The sequence below is a fragment of the Pipistrellus kuhlii genome, unplaced genomic scaffold, assembly GCF_014108245.1.
Source record: "Pipistrellus kuhlii isolate mPipKuh1 unplaced genomic scaffold, mPipKuh1.p scaffold_m20_p_7, whole genome shotgun sequence".
Classification (NCBI taxonomy): Eukaryota; Metazoa; Chordata; class Mammalia; order Chiroptera; family Vespertilionidae; genus Pipistrellus; species Pipistrellus kuhlii.
In genome coordinates this window covers 23,089,194-23,109,535 of record NW_023425573.1, presented here as the reverse complement: position 1 = coordinate 23,109,535, position 20,342 = coordinate 23,089,194, and the positions used below count along the sequence as shown (strand labels likewise).

The window sequence follows — 20,342 nt, the reverse complement described above, 5'->3', positions numbered from 1 at the left end:
AATCTAGCCTAAATCGTGGGCCGAATGGTTTACTGAACAGTCATAAACTGTCATTGTGATGGAAACGCAGCGGAGTGCAGTGATTACAGCGCGGTGCGGGCCACATTGCAAGGACTGGCGGGACGGATTTGGCCTGCGGGCCTTGTGTTTGACACATGTGCTCTAGCCCTACTTGTTTCCTGTCCCCCATAGCACTGACCAACTCCTAACATACTGTACAATCTAACATTCTGTTTAATCTAACATTCCACATAAAACATATGCATGGCATTGGTCATTGTCTCCTCCTCCATGAGGGCAGGGATTTCTCTCTTTTGTTCACTTTTTTTTCCTGGCACAAAGTAGGTATTTATATATATATATATATATATATATATATATATATATATATATAAGGATTTTTTTGTATAAATGAGAATGATATTTAAAAATGAAAAGGGCAAATTAGTTACAGTTGAAAGATAATTTTTAAAAGCCAAGATCTGTGAGAAAATGAAAAAGTAATTACTTTGAAAAATAAAATTGTCCAGATTCACAGGGTTTATATTCCAAGATATAAAAATAACTTATAGGTAATGTCAAAGAATTACCTTTGAAAAGCCCAGCAAGAGAATAAGTAAGCAAATGTAATTTTAAAAGGGAGTCAATGATGAAATAAAAACTGGGTAGCTAAAATGAATCACCAGCAAAATAATATAATGGCATATGTGATCAACAGGGAAATGACATAGATGTTTTGTAGCATCATATGTGGTATTCATGAAATTGAGGCACATCGTGTAGCACCAGCCTATGATTATCAATAAGAAACACATAATATACAATCATGGTGGTACTCATGAGCATGATATATAGCAGAGCATTATATATGTTTATCATAAAGATTTGCTAGACATAGTGGACAGCACATGTGGTCTTAAAGGAGATAATGCAGATTTATTGTAGAACCATTGACAGTGGTCAAGTGGCTGAGATTGACATTGTATTGCATAGTGCATGGACATCAGGGAGATGACCCAGAATGTACCATTATATTGTATATTGTTATTAAGGAGATGATAAACACCTAGTATAAAATCATAAGTGGTTGTCACAGAGGTGATGCAGACATTGCATAGCATTACATGTGGTTATCAATGATATAATACAGACATAGTGTAGTAACATACAGTGGCATCATAGGGATACAGTTTCTACAATATCATAGCTGGCCATCAAGGGATGACCTACAGTGTAGAATCACTCACTTATTAAGTAAAGCATAAGTCCCTCCATAAGTTAAATATATGAACAGATGACCTACCATCAGCTGAAGCAGTTGCAATAAGCTTTCCAGTGTAATCAAAACAGCAGTCTAGTATTTCATCATCATGGCCTGTTAATGTAGCCATACATTTTCCACTTGTAGCATCCCACAACTGCAATTATTTAAAGAAGAAGAAGAAGAAGAGGAGGAGGAGGAGGGGGGGGGGGAGGAGAGGGAGGATGAGGAAGGGGAAGGGAAGAGGAAAGGGAGGGGGAGGGGGAGGAGGAAGAGGGAGAAGGAGAAGAGGAAGTGGAAGAAGAAGAAGGAGGAGGAGGAGGAGGAGGAGGAGGAGGAGGAGGAGGAGGAGGAGGAGGAGGAGGAGGAGAAGAAGAAAAAGAAGGAGGGAAGAAGGAGGAGGAAGAGGAAGAAGGTGAGGACTGTAACTTTTGGTCCAAAATGCAAAGACGGCCAGAAGTATTCTTCATATCATTCTTATGGTGTGAATTAACTGTGCCAAAATCATGTGTATGATTTTTACATGTTCTGTTTATTTTACCCTGATTCTGACAAGCTACCACAGCCAACCAGCTAAAAGGCACACTTTGGACACAGAGGAAACCAAAAGCAGACACTTAGATCAGGTAATGCAAATCTGATAGCACATTAGGAAAAAATCTCCAAGTGTGCACTTCAACCTGTGTGTCCTCTTTTCATCAGAAAGGTGTCAATATCAAGAAGTTTTATCTAAAACTACAATGCCAGGAAATGTGAAGTTCATTAAGATTATAATACATTTGATACATAATCAAATAATTCCATCGTATAAGCTCTTAGTAACAGAAACTTAAAGTCAGGAAGGCACTGGTTAAAACTTCTTGAGCTTCACTGTTTAACATTAATCAATGTTTAATCAATGAGTAGAGGGACTTAAGCAAAAAGAATGTGCCTTTTAAAAAATAAAACCTCTTAATATATTTGAATCCATTAAAATTGTCTTACTAAATCATAATTTCTCTAAACTTGAAGGATCAAAAACTGAAAATTAAAAACTTATCAATTATTATTTATAAATTAATATCTTAATTTTATAACACCTTTGAAATTTGTTAATGTTGCAATGAGTATTTGACACAGTAAGGAAGCAGACATGAGAATTATAAAACCAAGGTATTTCTTGAGCTCACCATGCAGGTTTTGTCCATAGAGCCAGTCAATATCATAGAGCAATCCCAGTTGAATAAGGCACTGCTAATCTCTGCACAATGCCCAATTAGGTTGCACACCTTCCTGCAAAATGGAAATGATTCAAAGATGCCTGACGCAGCAGATGTGCACAATTAATTATGACAAACCTATTTGTGTAAGATATAAATTCTAATTTCTACAAAATAAACTCTTTGATGACAAAACAAAGATGGCTTTACTGAAGCTCAAAAAAAAGTCCACTACTAATTTCATTTCAACAGTCAAAGATAGCAATATTTTTAACATAAGACCAGAAAGGCATAGGTTAAAAAGAAAGGTAGCCTGAAATCCTGGAAGTGTTCTTACAGCAGATGTGTGAAGCCCTGAAACCACCTGTCAGTGTCTGCTCTCTCTTGTAGACTTCACCCTGATGAGTATCCCTGATGATTAACCCTTCTATCAAAATACAGACAAGTCTCAAGAGTGGGGTTTTATAACACAAATAAGCTAACTTAGTTAACTTCTTTGAAAATAGAGCCAAAAATAATTAGGAAGGAAACTGAAGTTCTGGTACCAAATTAAATTTAGGAAATTAGATATGATTTTATTTACTCATGATATCCATGCCTACCATAATGATAAGCCATTGAAATTTGATTACTTGTACAAAAGATAAATAATCACTATATAGCCAGGGTATTGCTAACATTCCTCTGTTATGTTGCTAATTGACATTCTTTGTTCAAAATTCTGAGAAATCACATTATTTTTGTGGATTAAAAATATGGTTAAAAAATGAAATACATAAGTGTGTCTTATTCTTATAGAGTCTAGAACACAGTTAATACATTTAGAATTAAACCAATAAAACAACAAAGATTTGTCTTCTTAACCCTCTGATCAAGAAGGAAAAATTCTTAAAAATTAAGAATACTGGTTCTGGCTGGGTAGTTCTCTTAGAGCATTGTTCTGATACACCAAGGTTGTAGGTTTGCTCCCAGGTCAGGGCACATACAAGAATCAACAAGTGAATGCATAAATAACTGAAACAACAAATCATTGTTTCTATCTATCTATCTATCTATCTATCTATCTATCTATCATTTATCTATCATATATCTAACTCTATCTCTCTCTCAAAAAAAAAATCAAACAATAATTTAAAATATATATATATCTATATAAATAGAATACCTTCCAGTCACAGTGTCCCACACGACAGCTGTATGATCAAAAGACCCAGTGATGATTCTGTCTCCTGAAGTGTTAAAGGACAAGGAGATGATTTCAGCTGCATGTCCCTAAAGGAGAGCAGATGCCATCACACATACTTTTAGGTAAAGCAAGTATTAGAAATGCACAATATCAGTGCCTAAAAGAAAATGCCAGAAAAGACAAAGCAATCCTACCTAATAAAAGAGTAATATGCAAATTGACCATACCTCTGCTACACCCACCAGCCACACCCACCAGCCAATCAGAGCTAGTATGCAAGTAAACCCAACCAAGATGGCTATAGACACAGAGAGCAGGAGGGAGGCTTAGGTTTCCCAGGCAATGGAGGAAGCCAAGCTTTCCACCACTCCTTGCTGGCGTAGGCCTCCACTCAAGGCTACAAAGTTTCAATTATAGAAGGTAAACAAATCCAAACAGAAATGGCGGCAACCACAGAACGAGCAGGAGGCTTGGCTCCACTCCAGGCTACAAAATTTCAATTGCAGAAGGTAAATAAACCCCAAATACTAGGGCCTCTGCTTTGGTCACCAAAGGGCGTGTCTGGCCTGCAAACCACCACAAGCCCCTAGCTCAGGCCACCCCATGCCCCAAGGGAACCCCCACCCTGATCCAGGACACCCTTCAGGGCAAACCAGCTGGCCCCCACCTGTGCACCAGGCCTCTATCCTATCTAATAAAAGAGTAATATGCAGATTGACCATCACTACAACACACAAGATGGCTGCCCCCAGGTGGTCAAATATTCTGCCTATATGTGGACATAAGATGGCCATCAGGGGAGGGCAGTTAGGAGTCACCAGGCTTCCAAGGGAGGGCAGCTGGAGGCAATCAACCTTGCAGGGGAGTGCAGTTAGGGGTGACCAGGCCAGTAGAGGAAGGAAGCTGGGAGCAAACAGGATGGCAGGGGAGCAGTTAGACATCAAACAGGTTGGCATGGCATGGTTAGGGTGATCAGGCTGGCAGGTAGAAGCAGTTAGGGGAAATCAGGAAGGCAGGTAGGTAAGCAGTTGGGAGTCAGCAGTCCTGGTGGGATTGGGCCTAAACTGGCAGTAGGACATCTCTTGAGGTGTCCCAGATTGGAGAGGGTGTAGGCTGGGCTGAGGGACACACCCCTCCCGTGCACAAATTTCATGCACCAGGCCTCTAGTTTACATATAGAGGAGGAAAGATTAGTGGTCCATTGGGATAGGAATAGGAAGTGAGTACAAATGGGCATGAGGTGTCTTTTGGGGGTAATGGAAATGTTCTAAAACTAGATTTTGGTGATAACTACATACTTTTTTTAGGTTCACTAAAAATAGACAGACACTTAAAGCAACTCCATTTTCACTCAATAAAGTTGTTTGCTTGCTTTCTTGGTTTTGAAAGGAAGAGAGCGCGTTTTGGGAAAGCAGGGGCCTATATGCTTTAGGGGCTAATAATAGGTGATGAGTAAAAGAAAAAAGTTTGTGAAGTTAATAAATTTTAAAAAAGAAATGTTTATGTTAATTTAATGTGAATTGATCAATAATGATGTAGCCTTTGGCCTGACTTTCACCTTGTGAAGGTCTAGGTCCAATGACTCACACTGAGACAATGAGAAAAGCCCCTCAGCAGTAGATTCTACTTGGAGAAGATCCCTCATTATCCTAGTTATTTTAGTACATTCACATAATTACTTTTTAAAATAATACAAACATTCATTTACAAATTAAATTCCTGGTTCATTCCACATGACAAAAATCAAATGTAGCGGAACATTAAAATTCTGAACACACAAAACAAGTGTGTTCTTCTCTGGCAGGAGAAGAGTATGCAGAGCAGGGCTCAGCCCTCCAAAAGTTTGGGAGGGAGAGGCAAAGACCAGCAGAAATGACGAGAACACAGATAAAAAAAATAATACTTTTATTAATAAGACCAGGCACTCTGAGTTGAGAAAGAAAAACTCCTGGTGTTAGTTGAAAACAGTGTTGTAATTTTTTCTTTCTTGTTTAAGTCCATTTTTATTTATTTATTTTGTTACTTTTTCAAGAAAAAGCTCTCCTAGGAAAGGGACCCTCTATTCTTTTTTTTTTTTTTTTTAACACATCTATACTTTGAAAGAATAAGAAAACTGGATTTGCTTTTATTCAATTGGTCCTATATATTAATTGCCATAGATAGCTGCTTTATTTTTGTTGGGTAGTTTCGGGTCCGTGGGAAGGAGTGGAGGGTAGCAGGTGAGGCGAAGGTGCTAGTCTGTAGTGATGACAAACAGAGGGCCCTGTGCAGATACACCACCAGCACTCACTCTGGGGAAGTGCCCTTTGGCCTGCTCACCTTCTGCCGCTTGCCTCTTGTCATTTTGGACTTTGTGATACAGAAGGCTGGGGGGGTCTCAGAGAAGCATGCTAACAGTCATTCCTTTGACAAACTTGCTAGAAAGTTTCCCCAGTTCTGCCTTTTCCTAAAAGTGCCAGCCTCCACCTACTTTACTGTTAGCCAAAGAGATGGCAATAGTTTTAAGCTGTAATAGGTGTGTCTTCTAGGCTGAAGTGAATTAAAATAAATCTGGCTTCATCTGGCTTCCCCAGAACGTCCAGCCAAGTCTCAGAGAATAGCCACCACCTTCTCTAGAAGATTCATTACTGATACACCAATGAGAACACTCTCTCACTTAGGTCTAAAAACCATTGTCTACTTAGAGCTAATTTTGTAATACAAGTGAAAACAAACACAAACAATGGACTTATCCTAAGGAATGGCTGACGAAAATGGAAAACTCTAAAAGGCATTAGTAACACTGTTAACATACGGTTAAAGTGAATACTTCCTCTCCGTTCTGAATGTCCCACAGTTTGGCCATTGTGTCCATACTTCCAGTAGCCACCAATGTGCTTTGAGGATTGAATGATAAACACACCTGGATTACATGAAATGAAAGGGGTTTTAGAAATATAGTATTTTAAATTGTTAATTTTATAAAGAAAAGTTTCAAAATGAATTTTGATAAGTATAAATACATTTTATTCCTAAAATAAATACCGTGTTTATTTTTTTTAAAACTATCACTTGTTCCATAGAGTGCCAATTATCTCACTAATTGCTATAAGATGTATCAAAGAATTGGCCAAGGACAAGGGCACACTAAAGTAAAAGTTGTTTAGCGTATCAAACTATTTATACAAATTTGAGTTTTAGTGACATCTAGAAAACAGTCTATTTTACAAGATATAGAAATTATTTTTAAAACTATCATAAGAATTTCATCAACCCTACTCAAGTCAGTTCTCTAAAGAAATATAAATGAAGAAAGAAAGGATGGAAGGAAGGAAGGATGGAAGGACGGAAAGAAGGAAGAAAGGAAGGAAGGAAGGAAGGAAGGAAGGAAGGAAGGAAGGAAGGAAGGAAGGAAGGAAGGGAGAAAATCAGTTTGGCTACTGTACTAATGTACTTCTTATTATATATTATATGTCTACTTAGTCAATTCAGGAATCTATAAGATATTAAAATTAGAGTAGTTTGTAAATTATATCAATGCCACTACACAAAATTTATAGAGAATAAAAATACTGGTTAGAATTTTTTAATTAATTATAAAAATAAAACCACCACTTTTATAATGGAATATTAAAAAGAAGTAGTAATATGTGTCAGTGTAGTTTCATTATTTGTAAGCAAGGTACCACTCTTGTGAAAGATATTAATAATGGGACAAGCTATTTGCATGGGGGTTGAGGGGAGGGAAGAGAACTGGGAGTACGTGTGAAATCTCTCTATTTCCCCCTCAATTTTGCTATGAACCTAAACTGCTCTTAAAAAAAAAAAAAGAAGAAATCTATCAAAAGAAAAGAATGGAAACATAAAACAAAGAACAACAACATAAAAAATAATAAAATAAATGTACTCACTATTTCTGCTGTATGACCCCTAAAGGTATGGTAACATTTTCCCGTTTCTACACTCCACAGTTTACAAGTCTTATCAAAGGACCCAGTGGCAATTTTGTCACTAAGATAAAAAAAAAAAAAATGTGGATTTTGAACTCCAATTCAATTCAGTTCAGTGACCCACTGAATTAAGATATTAATACATGGCTCTCTACCTGCTCAGAAATTTGCTTAACTTTTAAAACAAGAAGCAAACCTATATCTGCTTCATTGGTAACAGAATAAAGGTCTAATTTTTAATGTCATCAGGTTGTTTCATTTTAAATATTTTACATTAAAGATATATGTTTAAGATTAAAAATACTTTTCAAATTAGTACAACTGTAATAGTGGGGAATTGGAACTTACCCCAGCTTTTGACATTGTTTCTGTAAATGCAGAGTCTGACTACTATGTAGCTTGTAGATAAACAGCATCCGATATAATGAAAGCCTAATATGCTAAGTGTCCGGTAAACCAGTTGGCTATTCAACCAATCAAAGAGTACTATTCTAATGGTATGTTAAGACTGCTCAACCACTCACTATGATGTGTACAGGCCACCAGGGGCAGACACTCTAACTGGTAGGTTAGCTCGCTGCTGGGGTCCGGCCAGTCAGGACTGAGCAAGATGGGCCAAACATTCCCTGGAGCCCTCCCGCAGTCCCTCCCCAGCTGACCAACCTCTCATGTACCTCCCCAATCCTGATCATGCACCGGTGTGGTCCCTTGGCCTGGCCTGTGCCCTCTCGCAATCCAGGACCCCTCAAAGAATGTCAGAGAGCTTGTCTCAGTCTGATCCCACAAGCCAGGCTGAGAGACCCCACTGGTGCATGAATTCATGCACTGGGACGCTTGTGTTTATATAAGAATCCCAGGAACTAACTTCAGAAAATGCAAACTCTGACCTTCAGTCATCCAAGTTCCAAGATAATTTTTGACCTTCATCAATAAGAACAGGATGGTGCAGAACCAAAAGGACAAAGACCAGATGATGCACACTAGACTTGACCAGTTTAGAGGTCCTTATGAGAATAGACTCAGTTGGTCTGCATATAGAGAACTTTTCAAAGACCCTCCCTTGACCTGGTTGTTCTGCTTCCCTTCTCCCTCCTTATAAAAAGATATGCCTGCACTGAGATGTGAATATGTGCTTTGGACAAGAGTCCCCCATTTTCTCAGGTAAACAGCACTTGAATAAATAAATCTCTTTCTTTTTCACCTGCCCCTGTCTCACAAATTTGGCATTCATAGTAGCATGCAGCTAAACTTAGGTTCCAGTTACTCAATGAATATGATAAAAAACTTAGTTTAGAAAATTACTAACAAAAGAAAATTAACAATCCTATATAATAAAAGTGTAATATGCTAAGTGTCTGACCGATCAGTCAACCACTTGTTCGACCACTCGACCAGTCACTATGATACACACTGACTACCAGGGGGCAGACATTCCAACCAGTAGGTTAGCTTGCTGCTGGGGTCTGGCCAATTGGAACTGGGAGAGAGGGCCAGACATGCCCTGGAGCCCTCTCATGATCCCTCCCTGGCCGGCCAACCTCCCGCAATCCCTCCCTAGCTGTCAAGCCCCCATCAATTTCCCATTTTTTCTTTAAAATGGAATGAGAACTTAAACTTAAAAATACTTGCAGAACAACCTGACTGCAAGAATTTGTTCAATTTTGCCAAAACCGGTTTGGCTCAGTGGTAGAGTGTTGGTCTGCAGACTGAAAGGTCCCGGGTTCGATTCCGGTCAAGGGCATGTACATTGGCTGCGGGCACATCCCCGGTAGGGGGTGTGCAGGAGGCAGCTGGTCGATGTTTCTCTTTCATCGATGTTTCTGGCTCTCTATCTTTCTCCCTTCCTCTCTGTAAAAAAATCAATAAAATATATATTTTCTAAAAAATAATTTGTTCAATTTTTTACAATGTGTTTTCCAATTTTTGCATTTATCGCATCTACAACTTCATTTAGCAAGTTTTTTCAATATTTACCTTTTCTATGCTTTCATAGAAAACAACAGCTTCATTTTCACATTCACATTTCTTTGGTTATAAGCAAATTTTAATTAAATACATAATTATAACTGAAAGCACAACCAACATAGGCAGATTCACGGACAAATATGACCAACTCTTGGTAACCTTAGAACCTAACCAGTGGGCAGGGAAGGTGAGCATGCCCGTAGTTACCGCAGCTGCTGCCAGCATGCATGGAGTCATGGGTATCGGCGAATGTCGTGCAGAAAGATAGATATATCAGGTCTAGTAATAATTAATGTCGTTTTTAAACATTTGTTTAAAATCTTGCTTGGCGTTGACTTGTATTGACATAACCTTCAAACACGTGGTATCTACAGAACGTGTGAAGTGCAATTAACAAGTTTTGCTTGAAAAAGTTTGTGTTTGGTTTGGTTTTTGTTGCAAAACTAGGGCTAAGAAGATGGCAGATGAAGAGCATATTCGGCACTGCATGCTTTACGAGTTCCAATTAGGAAGAAAAGCAAGTGAGGCTGCAAAAAACATCTGTAGTGCTCTTGGTCAAGATGCAGTTAGCTCCAGAAAATGCCAGCGTTGGTTTGAGAAATTTCGCGAGGGAAATTTTTCATTAGATGACAAGAGTGGTCGAGGCCGTGTGTCCAATTTTGATCAAGAAGCTCTTCAAGCTCTTTTGGTGCAAAATCCTCAAATTACCCTACAAGAGCTTGCGACAACTTTAAATTGTTCACAAAAAACAATTTCCAATCAATTGCGTGCACTTGGCAAAGTCCAAAAGTTTGGAAAATGGGTTCCTCATGAGTTGACCGACAACAACCGTAATCCAAGAGTCACAATTTGCAGTTCGCTCCTCTCTCGTCAAAACTGTTTGCCGTTTTTAGAGCAAATTGTTACCGGAGATGAAGAATGGGTGCTGTATGTTAATTTGAAAAGGCGGTCTCAATGGTTGGACAAAAATGAGGCTCCGCAGCCCACGCCAAAACCTGACTTGCATGCGAAAAAAGTGATGTTGTGTGTTTGGTGGAATTTTAAAGGAATTCTTCATTATGAACTTTTACCATCTACCCAAACCATTACAAGTGCAGTGTATAGTGCCCAATTGGAAAGGTTAGCCCAAGCTTTAAGAGAAAAAGAACCCGTGCTGATTAATCAGAAGGGCGTAATTCTTCACCACGATAACCCATGACCGCATACTGCAAGAATCACTGCTGAAAAACTGCGCCAGTTGGAATGGGAAGTTCTCCCTCAACCTGCATATTCTCCTGATATTGCCCCTTCCGATTACCATTTGTTTCGTTCTTTGCAAAACTTTCTTCTTGGAAAAAAATTTAATAATGAAGAATGCCTCAAAAATGCATTGACCGAATTTTTTGCATCAAAATCACAAGAATTTTACAACAGAGGGATTAAAATGCTTCCTGAGCGTTGGGCACAAGTAGTAGAAAACAACGGCAACTATATTGTTGATTAAATTTTGTTGTATTGTTTAAATAAATTCGATTTAAAAAAGTATTAGAAAACGACATTAAGTATTACTAGACCTAATAGAACGTTGGTAGTCTATTGCCTCTATGAACAACAGATTGGCTTTAAAATTCTTCTATTTCATTTGGTACTATACTTAGCCTGTTACTATACACAATATTTTCCCCAGTAAGACTGCAAATGAACTTCTAAACAAAGTAAACATGTTTATCAATGTATATGGCACATTAGCCAGAAGCATCAGCTGGTGCTACAAACACCAGTGGGCTGCCTGTCAGAGAGCTGCAAGGGTAAGCCAGCCCCCCTTGAGGTTTAACTCTTGCTCTCCTCTCTACTACCGTGTGATTCTGGGAAAGGGACTTGAACTTTGTATATTTTTATTGAGGACAGAAATACCAGTCTCCAAACTCCTTTAAGCACTGGAAGTGGTATTTAAAAGCATGTATCAGGCATTCAATAAATTTTCATCCTCTGTCTTCCTCCTTCCCTCCTGAAGATAGATGGAGGAAGGGCTGAGTAAGTGAATCAATGGGTTAACAGGGAAGAAGTGAGAGAGTGAGTGTGTTTTACCCGTAAGGGTTATTGAATGCGATGGCATACACCACGTTCCTGTGGCCGTCCAGGGTGAGAAGTTCCCCTCCAGATTCAGTGTCCCAGACTTTGCAGGTTCGGTCATAGCTTCCTGTGATAAAGCTAAGACAAGAATATCAATTAATCACAAGCGGAGAAAAGTTGTGTGTTAATAAGACCTCATTTTTTACCTACAAGATTATAGCCCCATTTCTCATACTTTTTCCATGAAAATTGTGTATACAGAACAAACAATTAAAATAGGATCAAAAAGTCCTTTGTCTTAATAAGTTCTTTGCCTTAGAAACTTTCCAATTTTATCCCCAAACCTAAAAGAAGTCACTAAATAAAATAAAGAGTAATCCTGGCAACATCCAGACTTATAATAAAAATAGGTATACCTAAATAATGACAATCACTAACATTTTTAGAAATTCCAATATATCTTAATTAATAAATAGCATCATTCTTCCAGTTGGTCAGCCCCTAAAATCATAGTTTCACCTTTGATTTCTCAGTTTCTCTCACATCCCACAATCTATTAGTAAATGCTGTTACCTCAAGCTTCAAGTACTTCCCTGCTATGGCCAGTCTCACCCGCTCCATTGTCTCCATTTCTTACCTAAACAAATACAACCATATTCCAATGGGTTTTGCCTCACAAATGGTCCTCACACATTGGTCTTTCTCAACAAAATTGGCGTTATTTTGTTAACCTTCTTCAAATGGCATTCTAACAACCTTGAGGAAAATTCAACTTTTGCTCGTGTCCACGAGGCCAGCAGCCCTGGCTCTCTCTGGGACTTGAATTGTCCTCACCACCCACATTCTCTGAAGAACTGTATTTTTTATTTTATACATGCTAGTTCTTCTACCCATCTGGTTCACCATGACTGGCACATGAATATATGCTTCATATTTAACCATTTTTAACATGACTATTCTACTACATGAATGGGTAATATATTGACCTCTAATATTTTAAAGTAAAATAATAGTATCTTAGTTATTTCTTAAATATTCTATGAGGGACACTATTTCTCTAACACAGAAAGTAATGCACAATGTTGAAAGGTGAGTCTGAATGTCAAGTGGTAACTATACAAGGTGAAGACAGATTCTTATATCTAAACTCAAATAAACAGGAAGGTAGACAAGGCACTATGTCTTTGATTCTCTGCCAGAAGCCAATAACAGCATGTTAGCAGGGCTGAATCATCTGAAATGACTGAAGGCATTTCCCCAAACCTGAAAAGGATGCATAAGTGATTGCTTGCTGCCAGACAGCTGAGGGCATTTCAATCTATATGTTATTGCCTTCTGCTGGCCAAACACCTAAACAGCCATAGGCAGTTTCCCCAAATCTGACTATGGATTCTGTATACTAAACCCTGGCCTTTGATATGTACAATATATCTACTTTACTATAGGACAATTTGTGTTAATAAAAAGCAAGGAGTCCAGAGAGACAGGAGAACTTGGTTTCTTTAGCTAAGTTTTCTCTGGCTCCCCCAAAATGCATTCCAAAATTATGTTTCATCTCTGGACTCTTTAATAATTTACACGGAGTGCCTTTCCCAGATTTTTGAACCCTTCTAGTTGCTGGGAAAGACTCCCAGCAATTCTCCCCTAGGCATTTTCTTTCTAGCTTCTCCAAGAATGTTTTGGTGCAGTCATTATGGAAAACACTATGGTGATTTCCCCCCCAAGATTAAAATTAGAACTGCAATGTGAATCTACCTGGGGGTGGGTGTATGTATCCAAAGGAACTGCAGTAAGGAGGTCATAGAGATAGATATCTGCACTCCCATGTCCATTGCAGCTTATTCACCAAAGCTCGGAAATGGGAACAATGTAAGTGTTGGTCAAGAGAAGAATGGATAAAGAAAATGTGATGTATGCAATGAAATATAATTCAACCATGAGAGAGAAGAAATCTGCCAATTGTGACAACAAAAGTGAGCATGGACGACATCGTGCTAAGTGAAAAAAAACAGATAGGGAAGGACAAATTCTGTATAATCTCATTCTATGTGGAATCTTAAAAAAAAAAAAAAAAAAAAAAAAAAAAAAAAAAAAAAAAAAGTTAAACTTATGGAAGCAGAGAGTAGAACAGGAATTACCAGGAGCTGGAGAGTGGGAGAAATGAGAAGATGTTGGTCCAAGATTACAAAGTTGCAATCATTTAGGATGAATAAGTCTGGATATCTAATCTACAGGCATGTGACAACAGTTAATAATACCATATTGATTATGGGAAACATGTAAAAAAAATAAATATCAGGTGCTTTCTTCACACACAAAGAAGGTAATTGTAAGATGATATCTTAGTTTGATTAGCAATTATTTCACTATGTATACCAAATCACCATATTGTACACTTTAAATATATACAAATTTTACTTTTAAAAAGTTTACCCCTTGAATGTTATAAATTATAAAAAATAGAAATATATAGATATAGACCAAATAAAAGTAAGAGGAGTTTTAGGGCAGTAAAACTGCTGTGTGATACCATAGTGGTGGGTATATGTCATTATACATTTGACAACCCATAGAATGTACAAAATCAAGATCGAACCCTAATGAAAACTGTGAACTTTGAGTGATAATGATGTGTCACTGTAGGTTCACTGACTGTAACAAATGTACGCCTCTGGGGTTGTTGACAGTGGGGGAGGCCATAGGGAGTGGGAGGGGAACATGAGATACATGAGAAATCCCTTCATGTTCTGCTCAGTTTTGCTTGTGAACCTGAAACTGTTCTGAAAAATGAAGTCTAATAAAATTATTATTTTCTAAATAAATAGAGAACCTTACCAAGAGCCCGATTTATTCAGTGCAACGTTAGTCAATGGCAGTATATGTGCTCTGAGAACCTTCAATGAAAGAAAATACCATTTTTAAACTCAAATAAAATTAAGTTTAATTCATTAATTTTAAATTTCAAACCAATAAAAATGTGCAAGCTTATCTTAAAATTATATGTAATAAAAGGACAATATTCAATATCTGAACAAATGAGAAAAAATATATTGTACCATCTATTATTATCATCAATAATACATTTGGTAGTTAGTAATAAAACCATAATCTGTGTTTTCCATCAACTTGCCTTTAAGATAAATTATTGCTATTAAATAAGTATCAAATAGCACTAATTTATAATATTTTCTTTAACATAGTACACATGGTTTTGTAAATACCATATGTATGAACAGTCTATAGAGGAAATACACTAAATATGTTTACAATGTATTAGTACTTTTTTAATCATAAAGTTCTTTTAGAGTCAGGATGTATCTTATTTTATTTATCTTTCAATCCCTACATTATTTGGCACACAGTGAATGAGTAATATTTATTGGATAAATATAGGCAAATTAGATATTCTGTTTACAGAGTGATCGATTAGGCTGGGAAAGTCTAAGTTATGTCTATTACCAGAGTATAACTACTATTAATAACATTTCCTTTCACTATCAAAATTGTTCTCTTTGAATGATAAATTACAAGGTCAGGCTAGTTATAGAGCTCCTATTTGAAGTTTAATAGTGCCACCTGCTGGACAAAGAAATATTACATGAATGACCTCATCCTTTTTTAGTAAATTGAAAGGATGAGAATACAAAAGACTGCTTTAATATTTTGTATCAGATAGAATATGCTGAGTATGTAAATAATAATCATAGTTTGTTATAATTATAATTAAATCATACAAAATTAAGTCATTTTCATATGAAATAATCTAGAAGAAGCTATAAAATGTTGTTAATAAAAAATAAGCTATTCCTGAACTAATAAATAACTAAATTTGTTATATTTTTAATTTAATAATAAAAAACTATGGAAAATAAGCATATTTCCATTGAATTAAAAGTTTTACATCAATAATATCAATAAATAGTTTACTGAAATATTGATTTACTATGAAATACAACTTCTTAATATTACTCTAAATGGAAAAGTAACTTTAATTATTTAATAATTTAAAGCTTCCTTTAAATTAATCCTTTAAATTTATCATTATAAATAGCAGCTATATTTACTACAAATCTTTATTAAACTTCAAAAAATAAATGTTTGCATTTCATTCAATCAACAAACAGTCATTGAGACTCAGCAAATACATGTGAGACACTGAGGGGAAGAAAAACAAGATTTGCATTTCACCTCAAATTAATAGGATATCAACAAATTCATTTAAGTTACACCTTGTATTTTGAACGCACACATTACCTTGAAAAGTTCGAACTTGTGGTCGCTGTGCTGTCTGAGTTTATCCTGTAGTCTCTGTATTAAGAGTTTCACCTGGTGTGATCGTGAAGCTGTGATTAGAGGCTCTGCTCTCTGTATTTCTTCTAGTAGCGCACTGACATCAGTACTAAGATCCACAAAAAGAAGTTATTTCTGCTGTGCTACAGTCGCACCTGCATTCATTACCTGAAGAGTTGCATTGTTTTTACAAAGTAGAGCATTTATAAAATGTCAAGAACACTATCATCTTTATCAAGAGATCTCGGGATGGGGTGGGGGGGCTTGTGGGGAAGAGCATTGTGGCAGGGGTGGCAGCAGCTGGGATTCTGAAGAACCCATTTCACTTCCTCAGACTTCTCCCCTGGGAAGAGTGTGTGCAAAGATCCTGAGGTGCTCACCAAAAGAAGGTCAAGGACACCCTGGATCTGAGCATGAGCTTCTTCTATATATTTTCCCCTTCTTTTCTTTTAAATGAAGTTATATTGAATGTTCCTGGTAGTACTATTCTTTCCACTTTACATATGTTCTCTCACTTAATTCTGTAACAACCTTTTAATTTAATACTTTTATAATAACTACATTTGCATTAAAAGAAAAACAAAACAAAACACTGAGGTCCAGAAAGTTTCTTTTAAAAAAAATTATATATATATATATATATATATATATATATATATCCCCTTTTTTCCCTCATTGACTCCTTTTAACCCGCCCCCATCACCCTATTGTCTGTGTCCATGGCTTATGCACATATGCATACAAATGCTTTGGTTGTTGGTTGATCTCTTCCAACCCATCAACCCAAAGTGTTGGCTTTAAATATTTTCAAGGAAAGAGAAAGTACCTGGCCAAAAATAAACATTCATTCAAAGCATAATGGTGATTTTTATTACTACTTCTTTTTTTTCTTTCTTTTTCTTTTTTTTTTTTTTTTTTTAGATTGTGGTTTCTCTGTTGTCTTATTGTTGTTGTTGTTTTGTGTTTTTTTGTTTTTTTATTTTTTTTTATTGATTATGGTATTGGCTACAACATGATTTCCCTGAAAGAGAACTGGTCTGAAAAGGGTAGATTCATGGTTTTCCTCAGTATTCCAATAATCTATACCAATTCTGGTCAATTTTGCTGGTCCAGAATTATATTAAATCAAGGCAAATATCAATGACTATGAACTGCAAAGCATCCAAATGGGGTAATTTTGCAAAACATGAGTCAAAGATGCACACTACCCAGCACGCATCCTTGAGGCCCAGTGACCCAGCTGCGAGGGGTGATGAGTTCTTGGACAGCCTCCAGCTGAGCTGCTCCAGAATCCATCTCAGCATTTGAGCTCAGGGCCTGTTCTTCATGGTGGCCCTCAGCCCAGAGCTGAGCAAAGGGCAGTGCACAAACCTGGCTGTTTTGGCGCGTGAGAAACTCCCCTAAAGAGCAAGCTCAACTCTGGAGCTCCGCTTTTAGGCTGTCAGAGGCCACTGTGAAATCTGCATCATCATGGCATGTGCCTCCTCCTGCCCCATTCACTTCACCCTCTGGTCTGTCACAGGTGTCACTGAGCAGTAACCACCGACCTCTGTCTCAGCATCCACTTCCCAGAAACCCAAACTCTGATGAGCATCCTAAATGCACACTTCCTGAGCTCCAGTTCTGTGCAAGGCACTGAGCTACTAGACTACCAGCCCCATTAACTTTTACTATAATCTCTATTCTGAGAACCTACTGTGGATTATGCACTGCAAGAGCAAAAGACATGATCCCAGCTCTCAAGAAATACAACCTATTGGAATTAGAGTGAGTATTTGGAATGGAAATAAACCAGAGACAGTTTATAATTATGCCTTTGATAAAATCTGAGACAGTTCGTTATCAAAAAAAATTATACTTTCATGAGCATTAAAAACATCATAATGCCTTTTGGGAGTTTCCAATAAATGTGATGAATCAATACAAATTTCCTTGTGAGATCTCAAGAAATCAGATGGTTAACCAGTATATCCCAACTGTGATCCTATTCTATTATAATTGTTATCTTCTAATATAGTAAATCCACTATGTCATATATAATGCAAGTGTGTTTATGTGCAGAATACTTCCAGATTCTTGGGCAGAACTAGAAATAAGACCCATATTTTTTTAAAACAAACTTTGAGACATTTATTGACTCTTTCAGATGACTACAGCATCCTAAAGATCTACACTTTTTATACATAAGTCTGCACTGTCCTGAATCTCTACCTGGAAGTTATTCTCTCACCTACAAGTTTATCTGCATCACTCACATGATGTTCATCTGTTTCATGAAAATTGTTCCTCCAACTAGACAATAAGCCCACAAAGTGGGCATTATGATTCACATCTTTATAGCCTCTCATAGACTCTACTCTACAGCTTTACATGTAGAAGGTGCAAATACAACATTTACTGATTGAGAAAATGAATGTCTAACAATGGAGCTTTCTGCCTGCAGCCATAACCACACACAGCTGTAATGTGTTCCCTTTACAAAACTAGCAAAAAGGCTTGATTTGATCTGAGGTCTTGTCTTTTCTGAAAATAGATTAAACTGAGATTGGTGTAGATGAAATTAAATAACATTGTCTTAGCCACCGTTTATTTTTTTATTTAAAAAATAAATACCTTCCGAGGCCTCTGTGCCAGGCACCTGGAATCGTAACTGTTACCATCCAAGCCACACCTGTTCCCATACTGAGACAGATTCCAGACCTGGTGGCAGCTCTCACCAGCCAGGAACTGTTTGGTTTATTCTAAACTCGAGAGCAGCTCGTCTCCTATGTGAGAAGTCCCTTTGCAGACAGACTCTGTTCTCCTCCCCACTAATCAGGACAAAGCAAAAGGACAGTGGCAGTGGGAAATCATTCATTGCTCCTAGGGTAGTAGATAAAACACATATTGCAGTATTTTTATACTAGTTCTCTTTTATCTTCTCCCTTTCAGAACAGCTTCTCCTTATCAGTGTGTGGGCTCCCACAGGAATAATCTCTATTCTGATTCTATCTCTCCAAGTGCAGTTTTGCATAAGACGTCCTAACGGAAATGAATTCTTGGCAATATGATCTCACAGGGGGATTTCCTCTGAGCACACAAGTTTCAGAGGCAAAACTTAATTTCTCCCAACTCCACCCCATGGCAATTATTGAGGAAGATTGTATGCCGTCAGCCATGTGAAATGTTTATCTACTAAGAAAATAACAGGTTTGGTAATATTCTTAAAATATCATGACCAGTACCCCTCAGTAATGTCAAGGTCATCAAAAAGAAGGCAAGTCTGAGACACTCTCACAGCCAGGAGGAGACCAAGTAGACATCATGACTAAATGCCATGTGGTCTCCTGGAGGGGATCTTGGAAGAGAAAAAGAGGTTTAGGCAAAAACCAAGGAAAATTGAGTAAAATACAGTCTTTAGTAAATAATAATGCATCAATACTGGTTCATTGATTATGACAAATATACCATACTTCTGGATGTCTAGGATGATAATAATAGGGGAACTTTCTCTTCACAACTTTTCTAAAACTATTCTAAACTAAAAGGCTTATTTTTATTTAAAAGGGTCTATTTAGGGGGTAGGAGGGAAGGGCAGAGTAATGATCCATTTTCTACCTCCTCATTCAACAAGACACTCAAGTAGAACTCACTGAAACAAACAGGAAGTCACACACCACACAACATTTTTAAAGCAGTGTATTGTCTGAGTTTATGCAGCTCCTCCATACGTCACCCTATGTCAGGGTTTTCCAATAAAAATATTAAAAAAATAAAAACTGGATATGAAATACATGTCACATTGCATAGCTAGTTTACCTGGGACTGAGATCAAGTAAATCTATGGATTTGGTCTTCAATTCTCCACTTTTCTCATATTCCAACATAATTCCTATAAAATTAAACAAACTTGTTTAAAACATTTATGATGATAACTGATGTCAAAAGTTAATCTACTTTGACAACTTGATCATTTTTATTTCTCAATAGCTTGAATTTTTCAAAACATATGCACTGATGTCTAATTCTAAAACAAGATCATGTAAATTCACTTTTACCTGCTCTTTCCTCTAAATACAATAAAATACCCTTGAAATTATTCAACAGGCAAGGATAAAATAATTGAGAGTTGTATAGAAGAAGGTAGACTGGCCAAAGGCCTCAAGACTCAAGGAATGACAATATGGTAAATTCCCTAGATTTTCTTTTTATCACCTTATATCCCCAAACTGGAGACCAACAGAATGTGTCACCTGGAACCACCAAAAGGCAGAGACAACAAAAACCAAACAACAACAAACACCATACCACAACCACAGCAACTTGCTTACTAGGCCAAAAGTCCACAAGAAGGGAAGGCATACAAAGAACTAATAAGGAGCCCTAAAACTCTGCTCCACAGCTGGGGCCCCAGCGAGAGTTCACCCACTAGGGAAAGCCTGGGCTGATCCAGTTTCCATTAGTCTGCCTGCAGCAGACAC

The 20,342-nt window shown here is 37.3% G+C and overlaps 1 protein-coding gene across 1 annotated transcript in view; it reads right to left on the bottom strand.

The window, feature by feature from the left end:
• DAW1 (dynein assembly factor with WD repeats 1) overlaps nt 1-20,342 on the bottom strand; it is a 33,793-nt gene that overhangs the window by 7,150 nt on the left and 6,301 nt on the right. Inside the window, 9 exon segments of the mRNA XM_045575480.1 lie at nt 1,304-1,418; nt 2,431-2,533; nt 3,626-3,732; nt 6,441-6,548; nt 7,537-7,636; nt 11,608-11,730; nt 14,428-14,486; nt 15,847-15,991; nt 19,681-19,753. Of these exon segments, the coding sequence (XP_045431436.1) occupies nt 1,304-1,418; nt 2,431-2,533; nt 3,626-3,732; nt 6,441-6,548; nt 7,537-7,636; nt 11,608-11,730; nt 14,428-14,486; nt 15,847-15,991; nt 19,681-19,753 (933 nt within the window).